Raw genomic sequence first — 27,371 nt, 5'->3', positions numbered from 1 at the left:
GGGAGGCTGCGCACAGCAGCTCAGCCTCTGCTCCCCGCAGCGCAGAGCAGCAGCAGAGGTGAGAGGAACCTGAGCGAGGGCAGAACGAGGGGAGCGGAGCAGCGGAGCAGGGCAGAAACGGCCTCTGGCTGCGCAGCTGCGGCGCAGAGGTGAGGGCAGAGCTGGGCGCAGTGTGCGCGGCCACTGCTGCTGCCCGCGGGCAGGAGCCATGGCGGGGCGGGGCCCTGCTGCTCCTGCGGCGCTGATTGGCTGCGGCTGCCCGGCTGGGGGCGGGACTTCCGCTCCGGCCCGCGCTCCGCTCCCGCCCCTGACGCACGTGGCTGCGGCAGCGGCAGAGCAGAGATCTGCGCCGCAGGCTCTGAGCTCCCCAGGCCGGCAGGAGCCTGCCGGGGCCGGCGCTCGGCACCGTCCTGTGCGCGGAGCTCTGCCTCGGCCTCCGCTCTGCGCCCCCCGCGTGTGCCAGGTGGGGAGAGGGCAGCGGTGGGGCTGAGGGGGAGCGGAGCCCCCGGGGGCCGAGGGTCGTGTGCTGGGTCCGGGAGGGGCGTGTGGGGCTCCGGGGCCAGGTGCGTGGGGTTGGGGTGCGGAGGGTGCGTGGGGTGCGTGTGGGTGCGCTGGGTGGGTGCAGGTTTGTGCGGCAGCAGTGGGTGGGTGTGGGGCAGGCTGTGTGCGGCTGTGGTGTGGGTGAGGGGCGTGAGGGTGGGAGTGGGCAGCGCTGGGGCTGTGAGAGGCTGTGTGCGGGTGTGGGGGGTGTGAGTGTGGGGAGCTGCGTGGGGCCGCGGGCAGGCCGTGGGGAGCTGTGTGGGTGTGTGGCGCTGGGGGCGGTGTGGGAGCTGTGCGGGTGGGGTGCGGGTGGGGCCGGCAGAGGTGTGCAGGGTGGGGGTGTGCGGTGCCGTGGGAGGGCTGTGTGCGGCTGTGTGGGCGCGGGTGGGGCCGGTGAGGGGTGGGCGTGTGGGGGGCTCCTGGTGCCGCTCTGCCGCTCGCTGTCGCTGCTCGGGGCAGCTGCAGGCGCCCTGTGGCCGCTGCTGTGTGAGCGAGCGGAGCCCACGGGTGGGCTGCGGGGGCTGCCCTGGCGCTGTGTGCCTGGCCCTGGCCCCTCTGCTGCCTGCTGGGCTGGCGGCAGAGCTGAGGTGGGAGCGGCGCCGTGGGGGCTGGTGTGGGCAGGAGAGGTGGCGGTGAGCGTGGGGCTGGCTTGCGGCAGAGGCTGCCGTGGGGGCTTCGTGTCCGCGGCGAGCCCTGGGGGCTTGGAGGCTTGGTGGCGGCAGGGGCCGGGCGGCTGCGGTGCTGCAGGGCAGCGCTGGGCTGAGGGCCGGGCGGGGGGGGGAGCCCGGGGCGGGCCGTGGGCTGGCTTTGGTGGGGGTGGCAGGCGTGGGTGCTGTGGCCGTGGCGAGCCCGAGCTTGGGAGCGCCTGGGGCCCGTGGCAGCTGTGGGGCGGTTTGGCTGTGCTGGGGGCGGTGGCATCGGAGCCCTCTGTGCCCGCCAGAGCCTTGCTGTGGGGGTGTGGTGTGCCCAGCCCTGTGCTGCCAGCACTGCCTCGAGTGCCCCCAGCCCCCTGCCTTTGTCTGGGGACCCTCTCACTGCAGGCTGCCCCCTGCCTGTGTCTGGGGACCCTCTCACTGCAGGCTGCCCCCAGCCCCCTGCCCGTGTCTGGGGACCCTCTCACTGCAGTATGCCCCAGTGGAGCCCAGGACCCTAAAATGGCCCTCAAGCAACCTCAGGTTACAGCTTAGGACCCCAAAATGCTTTCCTAAGATACTTTAGTTTCCCTCCTGGCACCTCAGAATTGCTCCCAGAGACCCCAAGATGAGCTCTCTGGATCCCCAAAATGACCTCTGGGCTCCCCATGTACCCCCAGGGCTTGTGGGGTGATTTCTTGCAGGGTGTTTGTGGTGAGGGGTGGCCATGGGGGGTGGCAGCTCTGGTCCCAGCTGTCCCTGCAGCCTCTTTTCAGGTTGCATTTGCCACACCTGGAGTGCTGTGTCCAGTTCTGGGCCACTCAGTTCAAGAGAGATGTTGAGGTGCTGGAAGGTGTCCAGAGCAGGGCAGCAAGGCTGGGGAGGGTCCTGGAGCACAGCCCTGTGAGGAGAGGCTGAGGGAGCTGGGGAGGTGCAGCCTGCAGCAGAGGAGGCTCAGGGCAGAGATCATTGCTGCCTGCAGCTGCCTGCCTGCAGGGAGGCTGTAGGCAGGTGGGGTTGGGCTCTGCTGCCAGGCAGCCAGGGGCAGAGCAAGGGGACACAGCCTGAAGCTGTGCCAGGGCAGGGTTAGGCTGGGTTTAGGAAGAAGTTGTTGGCAGAGAGAGTGATTGGCACTGGAATGGGCTGCCCAGGGAGGTGGTGGAGTCACCGTGCCTGGAGGGGTTCCAGAGGAGGCTGCACGAGGCACTTAGTGCCAGGGCTTAATCCAGGGGTACTCAGACTTTTTAAACAGGGCCAGTTTGCTGTCCCTCAGACACCGTCGGGGGCCGGAGTATAGTGTGGAAAAAAATGAAGGAATTGCTGTGCACACTGCACATATTTTATCTGTAGTAGTGCACAAAAACCAGGAAGAAAAATGCAATATTTAACATGAAGAACAGTTGTAACCAACAAAAGCAAATAACATTGCAGTGTGAGCTATGGGCCTGCTTCTGGCCAGTGAGATGTCAGTGCTAGGTTCCATATCTGTCACTGCTAGTGGTAGCAAGTGATGCAAGTGTTCATCAGCCAGTCCGGATCCGATTGGAGATTTCAGATGCTTCATTCAGGAATAAGTCTGCTCACAGACATAGCTGCTGCCACAGAGGGCTGCAATTTTGAGTGCATGGTTCCTGAGATGCATAGAAATCAGTAAGGCTGCTTGATTTGAATGCACCTTTCAGCGAGTCACAAGTCTGTAGTTTGGCCAATTCCATTTGGTAAATCGGATCAACAGTTTCAGTGTCAGCAGAAAATGGGTTCCAGAAGAGCTGCATGTCCTGCTCATGGGCACGAAGCTCTTTAAACCTAAGTTGAAGCTCCTTTTGCAACACTTTCAGTGCATCCATGCATGTTTTGTTTGGGAATGCAACTGCTGTTTTTTCTGCAGACAGGTTTTGAGTCGTGGGGAGATGGCAGAAGTTTTCCTCCTTTACTTGGTTAATGAGCAGGTCTAATTGGACTTGGAATGCTTTCAGGTGTGAATACATCACAGATGAGCTTCCCCTCTCCTTGAAGTTGGACACTGAAATTGTTGAGTAGCTCTGTTCCATCTGTCAGGAATGCAAAGTGCCATTTCCATTCTTTGAGCTCTGGCACTTCTTTGTGTTTAGAAAGCATAAAATCACAAACCTGTGGCAGTAAGTCATAAAATCGTTTCAAAACTCTCCCTGGACTCAGCCAATGGACTTCTGTGTGGTACAGAGTATCTTCACAGGCAACATTTAGCTCAGACAGAAGTTCCTGAAGCTGTCTGTGGTGTAGTGCATGAGCTCTAAGGAAGTTAACACAAGAATCCACAATTTTCTTGACAGAGTCCAGCTCCAGTGATTTCCAACCCAGTGCTTGTTGGTGGATGGTGCAGTGTGTGGCTATTGGATGTGAACGGTTGTGGTTGTCCCTCTCTTTGTTAATGCTGCAACCTCTCCTTCCATGGACCCTGCCATGCTAGGAGCACCATCAGCTGTCACACTGAATAGTTTACCCCAGTCCAGCTCCAAATCATTCATAGTTGGGCAAACTTTCTCATAGATATCCTCTCCTGGAGTTGTTCCTTTGATGCTTTCCAGTGTAGCAAGCTCCTCTGTGACTTAGAAAGAATCATTTGTGCCACGGATAAGAATCAGCAGCCGTGCAGGATCAGGAACATCATTGCTTTAGTTGAGTGCCAATGAAAAAGAGGAGGAGGAGGATGGGCGACGGCAGCAAGGTTTGTAGCCAAGTGGCACCCCATGTTGGGGGCAGGTCCAGGACAAGGCGCTGGTTCCAGCCCAGTCCTGGCAGATTAAATGGCAGGAAGTGGCTACTTGGTTCCCCCCCAGACCCCAGCCGGGGGGTTCTGTGAATACCCTCGGGCTGCATTGAGGATCCTGGGGGGGCTGTGTCCAGCCCACGGGCTGTAGTTTGAGGACCCTTGAGTTAGCCAATCAGAAGGGTTCGGTGAGGTTGGACTCGATGATCCTGGAAGTCTTTTCCAGCCTGCTTCATTCTGTGCTCCTTTGCCATCCTGCCCAGGGTGGGCACCCCCCAGCCCTCTACCAGCAGTCCTTGGAGGGCTAATGTGGGGGTTGGGCTCAGCCCCCAGCTGCTGGCAGATACAGGAGCTTCCTGCTGCCATCGGGGCAGGGCTGCAGAGGCCAAGGCACAGGTGGCAGAGGCCCAGGGGCACTGCCAGCAGAGCAGGGTGCTCAGGCCCTGTGCAGCCTGCCCTGGGCTCTGTGCAGGGCTGGGCCTCAGGCCCCTCCCTGGGCAGGCTGTGGCAGTGCTGCAGCAGCCTCCTGGTGCAGAACTTGCTGCTCACATCCAATGTCCACCTGCTCTGCTCTCCTTGCCCTGGCCCAGCACTGCAGCCCCTGGGAGCAGTCCCTTTGCAGCCTTCCTGCAGGCCCTGGCAGCTGCTCTGAGCTCTGCCTGCAGCCTTCTCCTCTCCAGGCTGAACACCCCCAGCCCCCTCAGCCTGTGCCCACAGCAGAGCTTCTGCAGCCCCTGAGCACCTTTGTGGCCTCCTCTGGAGCCTCTCCAGCAGGTCCCTGTGTGCCTCGTGCTGGGGCCCCCATGTCTGCCCCAGCCCTGCAGGTGAGGTCTGCCCAGGGCAGGGCAGAGGGGCAGGATCCCCTCTCTGCAGCTCTGCCCACGCTGCTGTGGGTGCAGCCCAGGCTGCCCCTGGCCCTCTGGGCTGCAGCCACCAGTTTGGTGCCTTCTGGCTCTAGGAAGCAAGAATCCAAGTGCCTGGGACTGGAGAATTCCTGCCCTGGAGCTGCATGGCTGCCTGGAGCTCGGCACTGCCAGCTGGCAGTGGTGGCACCACCCCCCCCGCCCAGTGGGTGCCCAGCACCTTGGCAGCCTGGATGGGAGCCCTGCTGCAGGCTGCTGGAGCCTGGGATGGTGCTGAGCTCTCTTCTGATCGCTCTCTGCCCTCTCTTTGCCTTCTCTCCTCTCTGCTCAGCTGCTCTCAGCCCTGCCCAAGCTGCAGAACACCTCCTTGAGCACTGCCCTTGCTGAGGGGGTCCAGCAGTGGCTTGGTGCTGGACTCAGCCTGGCCTGGCTGCAGGGCACCTCAGACCCTGGCCTGTCCTCATCTCTAGCCCAGGGGTTGGGGCTGGGGGGCCTCATGGGCAGGAGCCCCCACTTGGGGACAAAGGAGGCTGCTGAAAGGAGGCCAGGGAGTGGGGGAGTACCCCCAGGGAATGGGGTCCCCAGATAGGGGCAATGGAGGAGTCCCCAGGTGTGGAGAGGGCAGAGCAGGAGGGGCCCAGAATGTTGCTGCCCCCTGCACTGTCTGTGGCCCTAGGCAGGAAGGGTCCACACTGGCACTGCCGTGGGCCCTGCCCCCAGAATGCCTCCAGAGTCCCCCCAGTTCTGGGTCCCCTGGGGGCAGGGGGGTCCTTTCCTGCCTCCTGGGTGCTGGGGGCCATTTTTGGCTCCTTTGGGATAGTTTTGGGGTGCCAGAGAGGCATTTGGAGGCCTCAGGCTGCTGTTGTGCTTTTCCTGGCAGAACTTTCTGCTTTGTCTTTGCTTGTCCTGCTTGTGCCAGGGTTCAGTGTGGGCTGCCTGGGGGGGCACAGGTGATCAGGGGAGGCTGTTTGGGGGTTCAGGGCTTTAGGCCCCCCCCAGGTGCCAGTGCCTGCAGCTGGCAGTGCTGGGCCAGCAGCCAGGGGTGCTCCTGGCTCAGCCCCTGGGCCTGGCCCCACAGTGCCTGCTCCTCGTGCTGGGCCTTCTGCAGAGCTGTGCAGAGAGGTTCAGGAGGTGTCAGAACCCCCCAGAGCCACAGCCCCGCCCCCGCCAAAACACCCTCCCAGCCCCCCCAGGCTGTATGTGCTGCCAGCTTCTGCCTCAGCTTCTCCCACTGGCCTGGAGGCTTTTGCTGTCCTGGCTGGAGGGGGAGGCTCCAGCCCCGGCCCTGCTGCAGCTGCTGTTGGCTGTGGGCACAGCTGGGGACACGTCTGGGGCCTGTGGAGCCTGAGTGGCCCTGCCCTGTCCAGTGTGCCCGGCTCAGCCAGGCCACATCAGAGTCCCAGTGCTGCAGACCCCCAGGCCCCCCCCAGCCCCAGTGGATTCCAATCCCAGCCACAGGTTTCCCCCTGCATGCCCCAAAGGGTGCTGATGGCAGCCCTGAGCCCCAGGGGCTCCCAGTCCCAGCCCCACAGAGCCTCCCCGGAGCTCCCCCCGGCCCCAGCCGCGGCGCACGGAGCTCAAGGCAGCCCCGCCCACGGCTGCAGCCACAGCCAATGGGAGCCGGCGGAGGAGCGGCCCCGCCCCCACGGCCGCTGCATGGCTCCTGTGGGCGCAGCGTTGCCTGAGCGCCATTTTGGCTGCTGCTGGGAGCGGCCGCGGAGCAGAGCCTGAGGTGTGCGCGGGCAGCGCTGCGGTGAGAGAGCTGCGGCGCCGGGAGGGGCTGAGGGGCCTGCGGGAGCCGAGAGTGGAACCGGGAGGGGCTGAAGGCGTTGAGAGGAGCGGAGCGGGAGGGGCTCTGGGGGGCTGCGAGAACTGAGAGCAGTGGGAGCGGAGCGGGGGGGGGGGCTGAAGGAGCGCTGAGTGCGGCGGGAGCGGGGCTGGGGCTGGGGCTGGCTGGGTCGGACCGCGGCCGGCAGGGGCCGGGAGCGGAGCCTGCAGTGTGTGTCAGGCCCCGGGGCCGCGCGGGGCACGCCGGGAGCTGTAGTTGCGGGGGGTCGGCGCCATCCTGGCTGCGGTGCGGGGCAGGGTCGGGACTGGGTCCCAGCTGCTGAGAGTCTCTCCTGAGGGAGGTTGTGCAGAGAGCTCTGAGGAGGCTTTGGAGAGCTGCGAAGAGTTTGTCAGAGACTGTGAGGAGCTGGGGAGAGATTTTGGTGCTTTGTGTTGCGGATTCTGTGCGGGGCTGAGGAGCCAAAAAGTGCTGCAGGTGTGCGTGAGGCTCTTGGCGAGAGGTTCGGGTGCCTGGTGAGGGGGTGTGGGGAATGCCAGGGGCTCTGAAGGGCTTCTGCTGAGTTTTGAGGCGGCTGCAGGCGGTGGAAGCAGCTGCTGAGGATTTGGCAGGCAGCTGTGAGGCTTGGGAGGGGTTTGTGAAGGCTGCTGAAGAGTGGCAGAGGCAGAAGCTGCCTGAGAGCTCTGCACAATCAGTTTGCAGGAGTTGGGCAGGGACTGGAGTGAGGTTTTGGAAGAGATTTTGGTTCCTTCTGGTCGCTTTCAATGACTTCTGAAACTCTTCTGAGCATTTTCAGGCCTTTTTCTGATTTTTAAAAAGATATTTTCATTATTTTGAGGCCTTTAAAATGTTTTAAAGATTTTTTAATTTTGTATTCCTGTAATACTTTTAAGAAACATTTTCAGTATTTTCAAGCCTTTTTAATGATTTTTTGGAAGATATTTAAAATGTTTCCAGGCAGCTTTAATGATTTTTGAAGCTCCTTTTGTCCAATTTCAGGCTTTTTTTAGTGCCTTTTGCAGCTGTTGTGGTCATTTTCAGGCCTTTTTAGGGATGTTTGAAGAGATTTTGGTGATTTTTAAGTTTTTCACAAAGCAGTTTGAGGGCCATAAAACTTCTTAAAACCTGCAAGCCTCAGAAAGGAGATGTTAAAGCCTCTTTGGGTTGCTTTATGAAGTCCTAAGGCTTTTGGAGGTTTTTAATGAGTTTGTAAGGGGGTTTGAGAGCTTTACAGAGATGTTGATGGCTTCTAGGGCAGTTTGAGACCTCTTTGAGTGTGTTTGAAGAGTGCCAAACAGATCAGTGAGCCTGGAGAGTCTCTCTTCAGCATTGCTCTCTGTGACTTGTTGAAGCAATTGGAATGAAATGTCAAGAATTGTGGCTCAGCTCTGAAGGGATTTGTTGACTTTTGAGGTAGTCTTTAGGTAGTTTGAGGAACTTCTGTGAGGTTTGAGAGGTTTGTGATGAGGTTTTAGAGGCCTTCAAGAGATTTTAAAGAGACGTTGATGAAGCTGCTTTTGAAGGGATTGTTATGGGTTTAAGAACTGGGATGTATGAAACCATCAAGTGCAGTCCTCCTGGGGCCAGGGAGTCCAGGAGGTGGACCAGAAAGTGTCGTCTGTGTTATTTCATTCCCATAATCCTGCATCCACTGCCCCTACAAACTGGCTGCATTCTCAGTTTTCTTCTCCCTGACTCTCTCCCTTAGCAGTGTGGACCTCATCTCTGCTACGTGCAGGAGGTTTGCAGCCTGTCTTTGGCCTTGGTTGACCTCAGTTTTTGCTGCTACAATTTGGTTTGGTAGAATCATAGAATCAACCAGGTTGATCCAAGATCATCCAGTCCAACCTATCCCCCAGCCCCATCCAATCAACCAGACCGTGGCACTAAGTGCCTCATCCAGGCTTTTCTTGAAGACCTCCAGGGACGGTGACTCCACCACCTCCCTGGGCAGCCCATTCCAATGCCAATCACTCTCTCTGTGAAGAGCTTCTTCCTGACATCCAGCCAAGACTTCCCCCGGCACAACTTGAGACTGTCCCCCCTTGTTCTATTGCTGGTTGCCTGGCAGAAGAGACCAACCCCACCTGGCTACAACCTCCCTTTAGGTAGTAGACAGCAATGAGGTCACCCCTGAGCCTCCTCTTCTCCAGGCTGCACACCCCCAGCTCCCTCAGCCTCTCCTCATAGGGTTTATGTTCCAGGCCTTTCACCAGCTTTGTTGCCCTTCCCTGGACACGTTCCAGCACCTCAACATCTCTCTTGAATTGAGGAGCCCAGAACTGGACACAGTACTCAAGGTGTGACCTGACCAGTGTTGAATACAGGGGAAAATAACCTCCCTTGTCCTACTGGCCACTGTCTTCCTTGCCCCACCAGCAGTGTCACACCATAGACTGTCTGCTCCAGCCATTGCACACGTACAGGGCAGGAATAACCTCCCTCATCCTACTGGCCATACTCTTCCTGATACAGGCCAGGATGCCATTGGCTCTCTTGGCCACCTGGGCACACTGCTGGCTCATCTTCAGCCTACTATCAGTACCCCCAGGTTCCTTTCTTCCTGGCTGCTCTCCAGCCACTCTGTCCCCAGCCTGTAGCGGTGCTTGGGCTTGTTGTGGCCAAAGTGCAGAGCCCTGCACTTGGCCTTCTTAAATCTCATCCCCTTGGCCTCTGCCCACCCTCTGCAGAGTCCCTCTGCAGGGCTCTCCTACCTTCCAACAGATCAACACCTGCTCCTAGCTTGGTGTCATCTGCAAACTTCCTGCTGCTGGCCTCAATCCCCTTGTCCAGATCATCAATAAAGATGTCAAACAGGACTGGACCCAGCACTCATCCCTGGGGAACACCACTAGTGACAGCTGCCAACTGGATGTGGCACCATTCACCACCACTCTCTGGGCCCAGCCTTCCAGCCAGTTCCTGACCCAGCACAGAGTGAATCTGTCCAAGCCATGAGCTGCCAGCTTGGCTAGGAACTTCCTGTGGCAGACAGTGACAAAAGCTTTGCTGAAGTCCAGCTAGACTATATCCACAGCCTGCCCCACATTCACCGGGCAGGAACCTGATCATAAAAGGAGATCAGGTTAGTGAGACAGGACCTGCCCTTCCTAAACCCATGCTGGGTGGGCCTGATCCCTTGGCCATCCTGTAGGTGCTTTGTGATGGCACTCAAGATGACCTGTTCCATGACCTTGCCTGGCACTGAAGTCAGGCTGGGAGCTCTGTAGTTTTATGGCTCCTCCTTTCGACCCTTCTTGTGTATGGGAATCACATTGGCAGCTTCCAGTCTTTGGGGACCTCTCCAGTGAGCCAGGACTGCTGATAAATGATGGAGAGTGGCTTGGCCAGCTCAGCTGCCAGCTCTCTCAGCACCCTAGGATGGATCCCATCCGGTCCCATGGACTTGTGAGGATCCAAGTGTCTCAGCAGGTCCCTTACTTCTTCCTCATGGATTAGAGGGGGACTGTACTGGACCCTGCCTCCATCCACCACTTCAGGAGTCCAGCTGTGCTGCAGACAACCTGTCTCACTACTGAAGATTGAGGCAAAGAAGGTGTTAAGCACCTCTGCCTTTTCCTCATCCTTTGTCACTCTATTCCCCTCTCTATCTAACAAGGACTGGAGGTTGTCCTTGGCCCTTCTCTGCCATTCAGATATTTAAAGAAACGTTTTTTATTTTTCTTGACAGCTGTGGCAGCCTAAGCTCCAAATGGGCTTTTGCCTCTCTCATTTTTCCTCTACAAGACCTAGCAACTTCCTTGAACTTTTCCTGGGACATCTCCCCTCTTTTCCAAAGGTGGTACACTCTCTTTTTAATCTTTAATTCCTTCAGCAGCTCCCTGCCCATCCAGCCTGGCTGCCTCCCTCCTTGGCTCCTCTGCAGGCTCAATGGCACTGCCTGCTCCTGTGTCTGCAGGAGTTCTTTCTTGAAGCAGCTCCAACCTTCCTGGACCCCTTTGTTTCCAGGGCTCTTTCCCAAGGAACTTTCTGAGTTAGTTCCTTAAATAGGCTGCAGTCTGCCCTTGGGCAGTCCAGTGTGGAGGTTCTGTTGATGCCCCTCCTGGTTTCTCCATGTATTGAACACTCTGTAATTGCATGGTCACTGGACCCCGGGCAGCCTCCAACCACCACATCCCCTACCAGCCCCTCTCTATTTGTGAGCAGCAGGTCAAGCAAGGCTGCCCCCTGGTAGGCTCATGTAACAGCTGGGATAGGAAGTTGTCTTCCACACCCTCTAGAAACCTTCTAGACTGCTTCTTCTCTGCAGTGTTTAAGTCCCAGCAGATGTCTGGTAGGTTAAAGTCGCCCACCAGAACAAGGGCAGGTGATCTTGAGGCAGCCTCCAGTTGTTTAAAGAGTAATAAATCAACCTCTTCTTCCTGGTTGGGTGGTCTATAACAGACTCCAACCAGGATATCAGCCTTGTTGGCCTTCCCCTTAATTCTCACCCATAATGACTCAACTTGATCATCCTTGATTTCTACCCCATGACATCCAGAGCATCTCTAATATACAGAGCCACTCCCCCACCTCTTCCCCCTTGCCTGTCTCTCCTGAAGAGAGAGGCACACAACAGCACTCCAGTTGTGTGACTCATCCCACCACGTTTCAGTGATGGTGACAATATCATAGTTTTCCTTCAGCACTACAGCTTCCAGCTCCTCTTGTTTGTGACCCATACTGCATGCATTAGTGTCCATGCACTTCAGCTGGGCTGCTGCTTTTACCCCTATCTCTAGCCTACCCTCCTCAGTTTGCTTTGATTTATCTCTAGTGCTGTCATGTTTAACACCCTCCCCCTTCCACTCTAGTTTAAAGCCCTCTCAACAAGCCCAGCCAGCTCATGTGCCAGGGTCCTTCTCCCACTCTGCGTCAGTTGTATCCCATCTGTTGCTTGCAGACCTGCGGCAATATGAAGTTCCCCAAGATCAAAGAATCCAAAGTTTTGTTGGAGGCAGCAGCCTCTGAGGCACTTCTTCATCAAATACACTTTTCTATTCCTCTCTGCATTCCAACCTGTGGTTAAGGGTATAGATGAAAAGACTACCTGTGCCCCTGCCCCCTCAACTGCTTTTCCCAGTGCCTTAAAGTCCCTTTTGATAGCTTTTAGCCCTCTGTTATCAACCTCATCATTCCCTGCCTGTATGACTAATAAGGGATAGTAATCAGAGGGCTTCACTACAGTAGGCAGCCTCCTGGTAACATCTCTGACCTGAGCCCCAGGGAGGCAGCAGACCTCCTTGTGGAAGGGATCTGGCTGGCATATGGGGCCCTCTGTTCCCTTCAGAAGGGAATCACCAATGACAATTACCCTCCTCTTTTTCTTATAGGTACTTGTTCTGATGCGAGGGGGCAACTGATTTGAGGAAGTATGGGGGAAGTACAGAGGTACAGTGAGGAGGGGGCATGGAGGCCTGGGATTTGGCCTGGCTTGGAGGGAGATTTTGGAGAGCTTTGTCCTGAGGAGGTGTTTGGAGAACTGTGGCTGAGGTGGACTATGGCTGGAAAGCTTTGGCCTGCGGAGGTCTGTTGGAGAGCAGTGGTCAAGGCAGACTCTGGGCTTGTGTATTTCAGCTGCTGTTGGAGTGTTCTGTGCAGTTCCTCCTAACAGTTCCCTTTGCACTGCCAATCCTTTCCAGCCTGGTGTGCAGAGTTTGTCTTGAACTGCTTTGCGAGGGGCTAAGGAGCTTCTGTCTGCTCTTGCAGGCAGAACTGGAGAGCTGAAAGGGTTTAGCTTTTGCCAAGCTGATGGCACAGGAATCCCTAGCAATAAAAACTGCTTTGGGCTGCAGCTCTGGAGTTGGTGCTTTTGCTGTGGGAGGCATCAGGGTTGTGGAGCTTGCTGCTGCTGTTGGAGTTGCTAGAATGAGAGCATAGTTTGGGCAGGACAAGGCTTTTAAGATGGCAAAGTGCAGCTGCTGGGTTCAGCACTGCCAGGTGAGCACTGAGCCCTGGCCCTCAGCATCAGAGCTGCAGAGCTGTTGACCAGCTGCAGGGTGAGGGAGTCCAGCAGTGCCCTGAGCAGGCTCTTGCAGGGCTTCATCCTGCAGTTTGTGTCAGGTGCAAGACTTGCCCAGGTGGTGTCGTGTTGGAAGGGACCCTCAGAGGTCATTTTGTCCACTCTGTGGCAGTGAGCAGGGCCAGCTGCAGCTAAAGCAGGCTGCCCAGGAGCACATCAGCTGTGACCTGGAATGTCTGCAGGGATGGAGCCTTCAGCAGGTCCCTGGGCAGCCTGTTGCAGTCTCAGCAGCCTCCTTGTGCAGACCTTCCTCCTGATGTCCAGCCTAACTCTGCCCTGCTCCAGTTTGAATCCAGTGCCTCATGTCATAACCCCACAGGCCCTTCTGCACAGTCCCTGCCCAGCCTGCCTGTAGGTGCCCTCCAGAAGTTGAGATGAGGGCTCCAAGGAGAGTCCAGAGCTGTTTTTCTGCAGGCAGAGCAGCTGCAGCTCTCTCAGCCTGTCTTTGTAGGAGAGGCACTAGTGGTGAATCAGAACCAGACCCCCGTGTGTTGGGCTTTGTTTCACCTGTCTGTGACAGCCTGAGAAAGTTGTTGGTGTGCTCCAGAGTGGCTGAGGCGTCCAGGCAGAGCTCCTTGAGTGCTTCCTGAGCCGGCTGAGATCTTGTCCCCAGCTGAGAAGTCAAATGCTGTCTGCAGTGCTTCTGTTGGCTCTGCTGCAAAGGCTTTGTGCTGAGCTTTCCAGTGCTGAGTAGCTGTCTTCTGCCTCTTGCTGTGTGCAGCTGGGAGCTGAGGGCAGTTTAATGCAGGCAGGAGGGATGGTTCTGAGCACTGGGACAAGAGTGAGCTGTTGAAAGCTGCTCAGGGGTGTGAGATGCTCCCTTCTGGTCTAATGGTACCCACTGGTGTTGGAGAGAACTTTGTCCTTGGAGTCTGCTCTGATGGTGTGCATCAGTGCTGGGTTAGGGCTGTGCAAAGGGAGCTGCCAAACCCTTGTCCATCTGAGGTCTGTTTTTCTGGGTGTTGTGTGTCCTGTGTTTGATCCTGGAGTCATCGAGTGGTTTGACTTGGAGGGGACCTTAGGAATCCTCTAGTTGTGGGCAGGGAAACCTTCCACTGGAGCAGTCTGTTTGAATCCTCATCTGGCCTGGCCTTGGACCCCTACAGGGAGAGTGTCAGCCACATCTGGAGTGATTTCTGTCAGGAAGCTCTGAATTGAGATGGCAGCTGTGGGCCGGAGGAATATTGCCCTGGCTGCAGTAGGCTCTTTGTCCATGTTAGAGTGACCCCAGCTGGGGACTTACACTGGTGTGTGTGGAGGCATTTGTGTGTTTGGGTTTGATGTGTTTACAGCTCAGGGAGCATACAGAGTGTTTTCTAGTGCAGTTCCTGTAGAGCAGCAAGAAGGGCCCCAGCCAAACCCCCATCAACCAGTTAAAGCTGAGCCTGAGTGAATTTCCCTGCTGCAGCAGCCAGGAGGCAGCCATGTGCTGAGAGTCTGTCTGGGAGTTCTTAGGCTTCATCTTCTTAGGCAGAAAGATTTGCTGACAGCTTTCAGGCTGCTTTTCAGTTCCTTTCAAGGTTTCCTGACCACAAAGAGAGTGGGGTCAGGTGGAGCCTTTGCTGTTTGCCTGCAGGCTCATAGTTGTGCAGAGCTTTTGTCCCCTCTGCTATCAGGAAGCATGGTCTGGAGCACTCTGCCCTGCTGCTGTTGCTGTGGAGATGGAGAAATGCTTTCTGGAAGAGCAGGGAACCTTCAGAACAGGATGAGATGTTCAACATCTGCTTTTGATTTCAGTGCAGTGTTTGATTTGATTTGGGGCAGCCTGTTCTGAGTGGTTTTGGTGGGAAGAACTCCTGAAGTTTCCTTGGAGGAGCTTCTGAATAAGACAAAGAATTCCATTTGTGCTCTTTGCTGCCTGTTGAGCTGGCAAAGGAAGGAACTCATTGCTGAAAGTGACTGCAGCAATTGCAGTGCTGTACAAGGCTCAGCAGTTGTGTGACCAGTAGGGCAGGATTGTCCCCACTGTACTGGACCCTGGTGAGGCCACACCGTGAATACTGGGGTCAGTTCTGGAGCACTCACTCCAAGAAGGTCATTGAGGGCCTGAAGCAGGTTGAGAGAAAGGCAAGAAAGCTGTGGAAGGATGTGGAGAAGAGGGCTGGGGAGGAGCAGCTGAGGGAGATGAGGGTGTTGAGTGTGGAGAAGAGGAGGCTGAGGGGGGAGCTGATTGCCCTCTCCCTGAAAGGAGGTTGCAGTGAGGTGAGACTGGTCTCTTCTCCCCAGTGTGTGGTGATGGAAGGGAGAGGAAATGGCCTGGAACTGTGCCAGGGGAGGGTTAGGTTGGAGATGAGAAAGAACTTCTTTGCAGCAAGAGTGGTCAGGGGCTGGAACAGGCTGCCCAGCGAGGTGGTGGAGTCTCCACCCCTGGAGGTGTTAAGGGCTTGTCTCAGTTCTAATTTAAATTTCCAGAGACTCAGATAAATTTGATAGAACCAGTAACAATTTTCTAAAGTGCCCTTCCCTCTTCCCCTTCTTTCACAAAAGAAAGGGATTAGATGGAGAGAGAGAGAAGGAAGCACACCCAAATAAATGAATCTCACTCGATTTCGAAGTTAAAAAGTTTAGCAATAACTTAAAAAGGTATCTGAGGTAGGGAAGTTACAAAAGGTACAGGGAAGGGAAAGCAAATACAAAAAGTGTAAATACAACCTGATTGTGATGGCTTTGTCTGTCTCATGGGTGATGGCCACGTGATAAAACAAAGAGAAACCAGGAACAGGATGGTGATGCTTGTGTGCGGGGAGCAAGGAATGCAGAGACATGCAGAGAGAGAGAGAGAGAGAGAAAGAGACAGGCAGTCCCCCTGCTTTTATGGATCTTTAGACAGGAAGGGGGAATGGGCTAACCATCACCTGGTAGTGTTCAGACCCACCCCTGGGGAGGGGACAAGACCACCTAGGGTCAGGTTCAGGGTTACTCCCCCTGGAGGATTAACCCTATACAGGGCTAGATTGGATGAGGCCATGGCAGGGGGTTGGAGCTGGCTGAGCTTTGGAGTCCCTTCCAGCCCAAATCATTCTGTGAACTTCAGTGGAGTGAAACTGTAAATAAGCAATGTTGTAAAGCTGGTTTGGGCCTGGGTCAGAGCTGGAGGGGCTGGGTTGGAGCTTGGCCCCTGCCTTCAGTGTAAAATAAGAGCATTTAGCAGATTGGAAGTTGCAGGAGAATTGCTTTGACCTGCAGCTGTGCCTCAGAGTTTGTGATGCTCAAGAGGCAGTTCTGAAGTAGCTGCTGCAGGAACTGAGCTGAACTGGAGCGCTGCAGTCCAGAAGGAAAAGTTTTTCCCTCACAGTCAGGCACTGGAATCAGCTGCCAAGGGCAGTGGTGGATTCCCTTACCCTGGGCAGCTTTAAAACTCATCTTGACAGGGCCTGGCCCAGCTAATGGCAAGTGCAGTGTCATCTGGAAAGGTTGGAGCAGATGGTCCTTGGAGTCCCTTGCAGCCTGGCATTCTATGGGCACAGAGCTGTGCTAGGCATGCTGAGGGCAGCTGCAAAGCTCTTGAAGCCTTTGTGCAGAGTGTCAAAGACATCACTGAGCCTAGAAACTGCCTGCAGAGTTCCCTGCTAAGAGCTTGTAAGAGCTGCCCAAGCATTTGCCAGAGTTTCTGATCAGCTTGGAAGGGATCTGGATTGTTTTTCCAGGCAGTTTGAAACCTTAAGCATTCTTCTTCTCTTCCTCCTCCTTGGCCTTGGCCTCTTCATTGCCTTCCTCCACCTCCTGTGTTTCCTCCTCTTCCTCTCACTGGAGGCTGCATTTAGAAGCATGGAATCATAGAATGGTTTGGGTTGGAAGTGATCTCCAAAGTTCATCCAGTTCAAGACCCTGCATTCAACAGGGACATCCTGCACTAGATGAGGCTGCCCAGAGCCCTGTTGGGCCTCACCTTGAATATGTCCAGGGATGGGACCTCAGCTCCCTCCCTGGGCAACCTGTTGCAGTGTTGCAGCAGCCTCCTGGTGCAGAACTTGTTCCTCACATCCAATCTCCATCTGCTCTGCTCTGCTTTGCAGCCATTGCCCTCCTCCTGTCCCTGCAGGCATTTGGGAGCAGTCTCTCTGCAGCCTTCTTGTAGCCCCTTCAGGCACTGGAAGGTCACTCTTAGGTCTGCCTGGAGCCTTCTCTTCTCCAGGCTGAACACCCTCAGCTCCCTCAGCCTGTCCTCAGAGCTGAGCTGTTCCAAACCCCTGATCATTCTCATGGCCTCCTCTGGACCCTGTCCATCAGATCCATGTACTTGCTATGTTGAGGGCTCCAGAGCTGGGTGCAGCACTGCAGGTGAGCTCTCAGCAGAGCGCAGTGTCAGAATCTGCTCTCTCCATCTGCTTTTGATGCAGCCCAGTCTGCCATTGGCCTTGTGTGCTGCAGGCTCACACTGCCTGCTTATGTCCAGCTCCTTGTTCCCCAGCACCTGCAAGTTCTGTTCCTCAGGCCTGCTTCCTATTGGCTCCTCCCCCAGGCTGTGCTGATTGTGAGGCTTGTTCCAGCCCAGGTGCAGGACCCTGCACTTGCTCTTGTTGGACCTCAGGAGGTTCCCCTGGGCCACCTCTGCAGCTTGCCCAGTTGAACTCCTCCAACTTGTTCTCCAGGGTGCTCTCCTCCACTGTCTTCTGTTGGGCCATGCTGGGTGTGTGGATCAGCCTGGGACCTTACTGGGGCCCTGGGGACTCTCAGAGGGCACAAAGGGAGTGCATATGGAGCAATGGATGGAGAGATGGAGGGTGAAGGCTGCAGGGGGTGGGAGGGCTTATTTCAGCAGCTGTGTGGCTCTGGCTAGCTCCTGCGTACAAGGGTGGAGGCAGCACCTGAGCCTGGAAGCACAAGGAGCCAAACCTTGCCTGGGTCAGGACAGTCCCCTGACACCTCCTGACATCCACCACTGCCCAAGCAGGCCCTTGGGAGTCCTGCCTACACACCCCACCCCGTACCCCATGGCAGGAGTCACCTGAGCTCTCCCTCTGTCCCCCTTCATCATTTCCTGTGCAAGGAGGCCGCAGGGTCCCTCCCCACCCCTCATCTGTAACCCTTCCCCTTGGCCTGTTGCTGCTCCTTTCAGGCCTCCAGCTCCTGCTGGTCTTTAGTCTCAGGACCTTCCATTCTTGAGCTCCTGCTTTCAGCCCAGTTCTTTAGATGCTTCCTCAGCCACAAAGTTTTCCACTTCACCCTTCCAACCTGTTACGGAAGGTAGTTTGGGAGGTTGTGGGGAAAATACACAAAGGCTCAATTGTGGATTTCAAGTGATTTATTGCTCAAACATGGAGATCCCCTCCCGAACTAAATTCCCCACGTGAGTTTTTTGGGTTTGAAGTTGTAGAATAACATTTCAGAAAATGGCAAATAAAAGAGAGTCTGTGATTTCTTTAGAGTTCTTTTGAGTCTTTAAAGTTATTCAGTCTTTAAGTAGAAGAGTTTTTTCTTTGATTTACTCACTGTTTCGCAGTCACTTCAGCAAAGTTCGAAGTTTTGTGCGGTGTCCCTTTGTTTGTCAGGATCGGGCCTAAGCGGGTTTCGGACCTCTGCGGCCCCTTCGTCGGGCAGGGCCGATCAGGAACGAAGCAGGCAGCGAGCAGGCATAGAGAGAGTGAGAGCCAGCGAGAGCGAGCGAGCTCTCGATCCAGGCAGGCACACCATTTTTATAATGTTCAAAAGAGGTGTAACCCTCCAGTCCAGGCTACTTTATGTTATTCTTACAGATTGGCACAAAGTTATAATCAATCCATACAATTGGAGAATTCTTACCAAAACAATTTCTAAGACCACCCCAAGCTCGGCCCACACCAGGTGTCGAGCGGGCATGAGAACTGCCGTTCCCCCTAACCAAAACAGTGGCCACTGTTTACCTTTTATCTCGACCAGGGAGAGACTTTCTCATGGCACTGAAGGATTGGTTTGGTTTTGCGATGCTCTTGGCATTAATGTGAGACACTATAACTTTCACAACAGGGAGGCCTGCTAAGGGCTTCTGCTACCCTCCATGACACAACCCCAGCAGAGGTGGAGGACACAGGGCCATGGGACAACAAAGACACCTGGGACATGGATGAGCTTGGAATGAGAGAAGGGCCCAGGAATGGTCAGGCAGGAATTAGGCCTTGGCCCCTCAAAAAGGGCACAGGATCAAGGCCCAGCTGAAAAATGTATGTGCTGGAAATCATGGAATCAGTCAGGGTTGGAAGGGACCACAAGGACCAGCCAGTTCCAACCCCCCTGCCATGGGCAGGGAAACCTTACCCTAGATCAAGTTGGCCAGAGCCTCATCCAGCCTGGCCTTAAACACCTCCAGCCATGGGGCCTCAATCCCCTCCCTGGGCAACCCATTCCAGCCTCTCGCCACTCTCACAGTGCAGAACTACCTCCTCACCTCCAGTCTGACTCTCCCCACCTCCAGCTTTGCTCCATTCCCTCCAGTCCTGTCACTCCCTGAGAACCTAAAAAGTCCCTCCCCAGCTTTTTTTGTGGCCCCCTTCAGATCCTGGAAAGCCACAAGAAGATCACCTGGGAGCCTTCTCTTCTCCAGACTCCAGCCCCAACTCTTTCAGTCTGTCCTCACAGCAGAGCTGCTCCAGCCCTCCGCTCATCCTCGTGGCCTTGCTCTGGACACACTCCAGCATCTCCACATCCCTCTTGTCCCAGGGTCTCAGAACTGGATGCAGTACTCCAGATGGGGTCTCAGCAGAGTGGAGCAGAGGGGGAGAATCACCTTTCTGCCCCTACTGGCCATACTTGTCTTGTTGCAGCCCAGGTGCCGGTTGGCTTTCTGGGCTGCAAGTGCACACTGCTGGCTCATGTTGAGTTTCTTATCCAGCAGCACCTCCAAGTCCCTCTCCTCAAGGCAGCTCTCCAGCCTGGCACTGCCCAGCCTGGATTTGTGCTTGGGATTGCCTTGACCCAGCTCCAGGACCTTGCACTTCACAGGATTCCAGGCTCACGGGATGTTAGGGGTTGAAAGGGACCCAAGAAGATCATCGAGTCCAACCCCCCTGCCAGAGCAGGACAATACTGTCTACAGACCGCAGGGGAACACATCCAAAGAGGCCTTGAAAGTCTCCAGGGAAGGAGACTCCACAACCTCTCTGGGAAGCCTGTTCCAGTGCTCTGTGACCCTTACAATAAAGAAGTTCCTCCTTGTGTTGAGCTGGAACTTCTTTTGTTGCAACTTGCACCCACTGCTCCTTGCCCTGTCCCAGGGAGCAGTGAGCAGAGCCTGTGCCCCTCCTCCTGGCAGCCTTCAGATACTTATAAACATTTATCAAATCCCCTCTAAGTCTTCTCTTCTCTAGACTAAAAAACCCCAGGTCCCTCAGCCTCTCCTCTTAAGCCATGCCCTCCTGTCTCCTCATCATCCTTGTAGCCCTCTGCTGGACCCTTTCCAGCAGATCCCTGTCCCTCTTAAACTGGGGAGCCCAAAACTGAACACAGTATTCAAGGTGAGGTCTCACCAGAGCAGAGTAGAGGGGGAGGAGAACCTCCTTTGATCTGCTGCACATGCTCTTCCTAGTACACCCCAGGATCCCATTGGCTTTGGGCACAAGGGCACCCAGGTCCCTCTCCACAAGACTGTTTTCTAGCAGATCACCTCCCAGCCTGTACTGGTGCAGTTTATTCCTCTCCAGATGCAGGACTCTGACCTTGTCCTTGTTGAACCTCATCTGGTTCCTCTGTGCCTAGCTCTCAGTCTGCCCAGGTCTCTCTGGATGGCAGCACAGCCTGCAGCTGTCTCAGCCAAGCCTCCCAGCTTGGTGTCGTCAACAAACTTGTTGAGCAGACTCTGTCTGTCTGTGCCCTCATCAATGTCATTGATGAAGATGTTGAACAGGACTAGCCCCAGCACTGATCCCTGGGGGACACCACTGGTCACAGCTCTCCAGCTGGACCTGGCACCATTGATCACCACCCTCTGAACTCTATCTTGCAACCAGTTCCTAACCCACCTCACTGCCTGCTCTTCCAACTCACACTTCCTCATCTTGCTCAGTAAAATGTCATGGGAGATGGTGTCAAAGGCCTTGCTAAGGTCAAGGTAGACTACATCCACTGGTTTCCCTGAATCTACCTATTCAGTTATGGCATCATAAAACGCTGTCAGGTTAGTCAAGCATGACTTCCCCTTGGTCCATGCTGACTACTCCTGATAACCTTCTTCTCTTCCAAGTGCCTTGAGATGCCCTCCAGCAGGAGGCACTCCATCATTTTTCCAGGGATGGAGGTGAGACTGCCTGGACTATAGTTCCCGGGATCCTCTTTCTTGCCCTTTTTGAAGATTGCAGTGCCATTTGCTCTCCTCCAGCCCTCAGGCACCTCTCCTGTCTGCCACGATTTGACAAAGGTGATGGAGAGTGGCAGAGCAATAACCTCAGGCAGTTCTCTCAGCACCCTTGGGTGCATCTCATCAGGGCCCATGGACTTGCAAATGTTTCCTAACCCAGTCTGCACTGACCAGTGGGGAGCATTCCCTCCTCCAGGCTTCCTCTCTTTCACCCAGGCTCTGGAGTACCTAGGAGAGTTCAGCCTTAGGTGTAAAGACTGAAGTAAAGAAGGCATTCAGCAACTCTACCTTTTTCGCATCCTCAGTTCTCAGGCTGCCTCCTCAGCACTGTCCCACACCTTCCCTGGGCTTCCTTTTTCTACTGATGGATTTGAAGAAGCCTTTCTTGTTCTCTTTTACTTCCTTTGCCAGCTTCAGTTCCAAGAGGGCTTTGGCCTTCTTTGTTGCCTTCCTACAAGCCCTGAATACTTCTCTATAGTTGTCCCAAGTGATCAATCCCTTCCTCTGTGAATTGTAAGTTTATTTCTTCCCTGAGATTTCCTTCAGGAGCTACTTGTTAAACCATGCAGGTCTCCTAGCACAACTACCTGATTTTTTTACTCAGGGACACAGACCTGGCTTGGACTTGGAGGAAGTGGTCTTTAAAAATTAACCAACTTTCTTGGGCTCCTTTCCCCTCCAGAGCCTTAGCCAATGGGATTTCTGCAAGCATGTCCCTGAAGTTAGCTCTGCAGAAGTCCAGGTTTGCAATTCTACTTGTTGGTCTGATTCTGCCTTTTAGAATACTAAACACCATGTCATGATTGCTGTCCCCAAGGCTGTTCCCAACCTTAATGTCCTCAAACAGTCTCTCTTTATTAGTTAATACAATTAGTTAGTATTAGTTAATACAAGGTCCAGCAGTGCACCTCTCTTTGTTGGCTCCTCCACTACCTGCATCAAGAAGTTGTCATTGATACACTGCAAGAGCCTTTTGGACTGTCTGTGCCTGACTGGGTGAGCTTCCCAGCAAACATCAGGGTGATTGAAGTCTCCTCTGAGCACCAAGGAGTTAGTTCTAAGAGGCTACCTCCAGCTGTCTGTAGAAGGCCTCATCAACATCTTCCTCTTGATCTGGTGGTCTGTAGTAGACCCCTACAACAATTTCATCTCCTTTTCCACATCTCCTAATTCTTGCCCACAAGCTTGCAACCTGTTCTGCCCCTTGCCTTGGACAGAACTCAGCACATTTCAGTTGCTCTCACACATAGAGGATAACTCCCCCACCTCATCTTGCTGGTCTATCCTTCCTGAAGAGTACAGAGCCATCCATGGCAACATTCCAGTCGTGGGAGCTGTCCCACCATGTTTCAGTGATGGCAATTATGTCATAGTTATTCAGCCTGACACAGATCTCCATCTCCTCCTGCTCATTCCCCATGCTCTGTGCATTGGTATATAAGCATTTCAGGGAGGCAGTCCATTAGCTTCCACTCTTGCTGTCTCACCATTCCCAGCCCCTTCCATGGCCCCCAACCCAGCAGTAAGCTCTGCATGTGCTGATTCCTCATCGCTTGATCCCTGTGGGCCATCTCTGCTTAAAGAGTTCTTGTGTGTCCCCGTGTGCTGCAGGGTAACTGAAGGCTCCTGTTAGCCTCCCTCCCTGATACGCCATTTCTTGCCTCTTCTCCAGCACACAACTCACTGTTACCTACATCCCCTGAGCCACCAGTGGAGCTGCCAGTGGAGCTGACACATGGCCTCAAAATTGTCTCAGGCTTGCTTGTAGTAAGCCTGGCTTCCACCCTGCCCCTCTTCCAAACTGGTTTAAAGCATGATTAATGATCCCAGCCTACCCCTGTGATATAAACCTCCTTCTCTTGGAGAGAGGTGCACCCCATCTGCTGCCAGCAGACCTGGTGTCATGTGTGGGGCCCCATGGTCAAAGAAGCCCAAATCCTGTTGGAGGCACCAGTCTCGAAGCCAGCATTGAGCATGTGAGTCCTCCTCACTCTCTCTGGGTTGGTCCTTTCAACAGGGAGGATAGAAGAGAATATTACCTGGGCTCCCACTCCCTTGACCACTTGATCCAAGGCCCCAAAGTCTCTATAGCCTTTAATTTTTTCCTTGCAAAATCATCGTAACCTATCTGGAAGGTTAGCAATGGGTAGCAGTCTGAGGGCTGTACCCGGGAGGAAAGCCTTCTTCTTACGTCTTTGACCTGGGCCCCTAGTAGACAGCAGACCTCCATTTGGAGTGGGTCAGGTCTCCATATTGGGCCTTCTGCTCCCTTCAAAAGGCAGTCTCCTATGACAATAACTCTTTTCTTTTTTTTGATGCAAGATGTTTGTATGGAGGGCTTAGGCTGCTTTAATTTTGGGAATTCCTCCAAGCCATGTGGTTCACCTTCCTCACTGTCCAGTTGTACCTGCAGGACATCAAACCTGTTCTATAAAGGCACCTGGGGCACACTGTCAATTACTGAAGCAATACTCCCACCACATTGTGTGGGAGCTTGTTGCCACAGCCCCTCGTTGATTTGATAGGGGGAGTTTGAGGGTGGGAGATGGACAACACAGGAGTTTCTTTACTGCCTTGACCATGGACTTGCCTCCCCTCCCTGTTTTCCTTTGAGCTACTGGCTACAGTCTGACAGGGGTAGGATACAGGGGGTACTTGACCCTCAGTATCTGATAATGGGTAATCCTGTCTCTCCATCAGGGCTGCCAGAGCCTGGCACCACCTGTCTATCTCACCTTCTGTTTCCCTGATTTTTCTAAGCTTATGAACTTCATCCTTCAATCAGCTGTGCTGCTCTTCTGAGTAGAATATCTACCTGTTCAGAGCATATACAATGCCCTGGTACAGAGAAGAGACTGAGGCATTCACTGCAGCCTGTGGCCTGTGTCTTAGCCTGTTTCATTTCATCCTCCATCTGTGTTCCCATCTCCATCTTGGCTGGCACCAGGAGTCTGCCTGTCTTCTGCTGAGTGGAAACCATTATGCTTACCTACTATGGTGATGTGGTTGTAGTTGAGCAGGTTAGGGTTTGGGTTGCAGTTTTTGTTGTTGCTGTTGTTGGTTTTGGTTGGTTTTTTTCCCACCTACCCCTCAGGTGCTACTCCTCTCGCTGCAGTGTGCAGGCTGCTGGCTCTCCCTCCGCTGATCTTGCTTTGGAATGGGGGGCTCATGCTACTGGGCCATTTAAATTCTGTGTGGTCCTCTGGCAGCACCCCCCAGCCACATCACTTTTTGAGCAGGCATGCTGAGGACAGTTCTCACCAGTCCTGCCCTTTCCCTGGGGTTCTTCCACCCACAGAATGCCCCCAGGGAAGCTTAGAAAGCCCAAACAAACCAAATAAAAAACACACCAGCTAGCTGTTACCGAGGCTCTCTCTCCACTGATCTTGCTTTGGAAGGATTCTCAGGTTACCAAGGCTCTCCCTCGCTGATCTCACTTGGTCTTGTTGAACCTTCTGAGGTTGGCTTGTGCCCACCTTTGCAGCCTGTCCAGGTACCTTTGGATGGATCCCTGCCCTCCAGCCTGTCTGCTGTACCACACAGCTTGGTGTGGTCAGCAAACTTGCTGAGGTTGCACTCAGTGCCTCTGTTGAAGAGGTTGAAGAGAATCTGGCAGCATTTCAGGAGATGAAAGCAGTGAATTGTCCTGCACCTCTGCATGTGTCAGCTGGGAGCTTGCCCACAGAGCATGGGCACTGTGCCCTCACAGCAAACCTCATTTTCTCTTGGGGTTGGGGCTGTGGAATGGCAGCTCCAGGAGAGCTGCTAAGAGAAAGCTACCAGAAATGGGCAGGGAGAGAAGGAAACCAAACCCTCTGAAATGAGTCTCTTTAGGCTGCCTGTGTGTGCATGGTGCTGGAGGTGTCAGGTTTGGCCAGGAGCCAGAGACTCCTCCAGCATCAGAGTGAGGACTGAAGAAGTTTTGCAAGAAGCTGACCAAGTCCTTTCCCCCTTTTCTGCATCTGCAGAGAGCAGGAGCATCCCTTCCTGTGTGTCTTCAGGGCTTCTCTGACCACCTGTTGAGGAGTGGCCAGCAGAGAGCTGACCCTGAGCCGGGTCCCACTGGCAGGAGTTGCCTGCAGGACAGAGCTGAACACAGAGTGGGTGGGGTGGGGTCTGTGAGCAGGGCCAGGGAGGATACCTGGGGCCAGATCTCCTGGGAGAGGGTTGGAGGTTTGTCTTCCTGGGTCTGCACTGCAGCCTCTTGTCTGAACCAGAAGAGATCAAAAAGCAGGGCCTGGAGCAGGAGGCTACCTGCCAACAGCACAGGGCTGGCAAACAGAGGGCTGGGATCGCTCTGTAAGGACCAGGGTGTATCAGTCCCCCCAGCACTGACATGTGGGATCTCAGCACAAGGATTATAGATCTGCCCCCACACCATGGGAACAAGTGAGTTTGAGGGCCACCTTCCATTCTTTGACTCAGATGAATGTTGGTTGGTAGGAGGTGTCAGAGGCTGTATTGACCCAGACAGGCTGTTAGGGTTTGAGCCATTGAGGTCAGGTGCTTCCATCTTCCTTAGGTAAAAGCAGTTTGCTCTTCTCCCACTAGCCTCACAGAAGGACCCAGACAAGAGCTGGGAGGAGAAGCAGCACCCAGAGAGTAAGATGGAGCAGGCAAAGGGCAGCCTGAAGAAAGAGGAGGAGAAAGATTTCAAGACAAAGGCTGACAACGATGAGGGGAATGATGACTCTGATGATGTCAAGTATGAGGAGGAGGATGAGGGTGAGGATGACCAGCATGAGGAGGAGGATGGGTTCATGTTAGCCCCCCCTGTGCCAGTCAAGCAGCTGCTTCAGTGCCCTGAATGTGGGCAGACCTTCACGTGCCGCTCCAGGCTCATTGTTCACCGCCGATCCCACACCGGTGAGAAGCCTTACAGCTGTGCTGACTGTGGTAGGAGCTTCACACAGAGCTCTAACCTCATTAAACACCACCGAACCCACACCGGTGAGAAGCCCTTCAGCTGTGCTGACTGTGGCAAGAGCTTCGCGCAGCGCTGTACCCTCATTAAACATCATCGAACCCACACAGGCGAGAAGCCCTTCAGCTGTGCTGACTGTGGCAAGAGCTTCGCACAGAGTTCACAGCTCATTATCCACCACCGAATCCACACGGGCGAGAAGCCCTTCAGCTGTGCTGACTGTGGCAGGAGCTTCACACAGAGTTCACAGCTCACTAACCACCGCCAAACCCACACCGGCGCTCAGCCTTTCAGCTGTGCTGACTGTGGCAAGAGCTTTGCACGGCGCTCTTATCTCATTTATCACCGCCGAATCCACACCGGAGAGAGGCTTTTCAGCTGTGCCGACTGCGGCAAGAATTTCATTTTCAAGTCTGCTCTCACTGATCACCGCAGCGTGCACACCACTGAGAAATCCTTCAGCTGCAGGGACTGCGGCAAGAGCTTTAAAACCAGCCAGGGCCTCACCATCCACCGCCGCATCCATACCGGAGAGCATCTGTACCCCTGTGCAGAGTGTGGGAAGAGTTTCACCACAAGCTTCAAATTAATCCAGCACAGACTCATCCACAGTGGTGAGAAACCCTACATCTGTGCTGCCTGTGGCAAGAGCTTTACCCACAGCTCGGCCCTCGCCCAGCACCGTCGTATCCACAGCGGTGAGAAGCCCTTCACCTGCTCTGACTGTGGCAAAAGCTTCACTAACAACTCTGCCCTCATGCAGCACCGTCGTGTCCACACTGGTGAGAAACCTTACAGCTGCGCTGACTGTGGCAAACGCTTTGCCCAAAGCTCTAACCTCAGCCAGCACCGTCGTGCCCATACTGGTGAGAAGCCCTTCACCTGCTCCGACTGTGGCAGGAGCTTCACCTGCAGAAGCAGTCTTCGTTACCACCGCCGTACCCACACTGGTGACCAACCCGTACTGCAGGGGAAGCACAAATAGACCCACCCTGGGTCTGTTGGGGTAATTGTGCCCCCCCCCCCCCCCGCCCCAAGGTCTTTCCAGCAGATTGAACCAAAATCTCCTCTTTTTCACCTGCACTTCTCAGAGACTGGGGGCTCCAGCAGGAACAAACACCTCCTGCCCTGGTGAGCACCAATCAGTGCTGCTGAGAATAATTACAGTGCTGAATCAGCACAGCTGGAGATAGCATTAGAGATGGGCTGAGCTGTGCAGGGATTTGTCTGGTTCTTCCCCTATTCTTTGTGTCTCCCTAGGGTAAAACTCCCTCTGCCCTGTGTCCAGTTATGTTAATAAAAGCCCAAAGTGACCCAAATCCTGTCTTTTTGCTTTTATGTTAGACATTGCTGCCCACAGTGCCCAAATGTTGGGGATCTTTGTAGAGTGTAGGGGACATCTCAGGGAAGTCTTTGGAAGCACCTGGAAAGGTTCCATCAGGTTTGTGGTAAGTGGCTCTGCTGCTTTCCAGCAGGCCTAGGGCTTCTAAAGGCCTTTTCCCTAACTCAGCAGTGTTCCTGCTGGATTCTTGCTGATCTGTGTCTTCTCTGAGGCTTTTGACCACCCAGAGATGGGAAGAGATTTC

General features: G+C 54.8%; 1 protein-coding gene across 9 annotated transcripts; it reads left to right on the top strand.

The window, feature by feature from the left end:
- On the top strand, nt 1-27,104 carry LOC135174194 (gastrula zinc finger protein XlCGF26.1-like). 9 transcript variants are annotated; one of them, XM_064141422.1, is made up of 3 exons: nt 326-463; nt 11,904-11,961; nt 25,413-27,104. In XM_064141422.1, the coding sequence occupies exon 3, from the start codon at nt 25,469-25,471 to the stop codon at nt 26,768-26,770; it is 1,302 nt and encodes a 433-aa protein (XP_063997492.1). In that variant the 5' UTR covers nt 326-463; nt 11,904-11,961; nt 25,413-25,468; the 3' UTR covers nt 26,771-27,104. The 9 variants fall into 9 exon arrangements, 8 of the variants coding, with proteins under 8 accessions (XP_063997497.1, XP_063997492.1, XP_063997494.1 ...); XM_064141421.1 differs by lacking the exon at nt 326-463 and adding an exon at nt 6,431-6,537; XM_064141423.1 differs by lacking the exon at nt 326-463 and adding an exon at nt 6,498-6,516.
- Nucleotides 27,105-27,371: the final 267 nt, after the last annotated feature.

The sequence above is a fragment of the Pogoniulus pusillus genome, unplaced genomic scaffold (assembly GCF_015220805.1).
Source record: "Pogoniulus pusillus isolate bPogPus1 unplaced genomic scaffold, bPogPus1.pri scaffold_50_arrow_ctg1, whole genome shotgun sequence".
NCBI classification, from domain to species: Eukaryota; Metazoa; Chordata; class Aves; order Piciformes; family Lybiidae; genus Pogoniulus; species Pogoniulus pusillus.
Note: the sequence above shows the minus strand (reverse complement) of the source record. Positions and strands in the feature narration are given on the sequence as shown.

What these genes read in the sequence shown, in the direction of transcription:
- LOC135174194 (XM_064141427.1), top strand. Translation starts at nt 25,469, where the DNA reads ATGGAGCAGGCAAAGGGCAGCCTGAAGAAAGAGGAGGAGAAAGATTTC.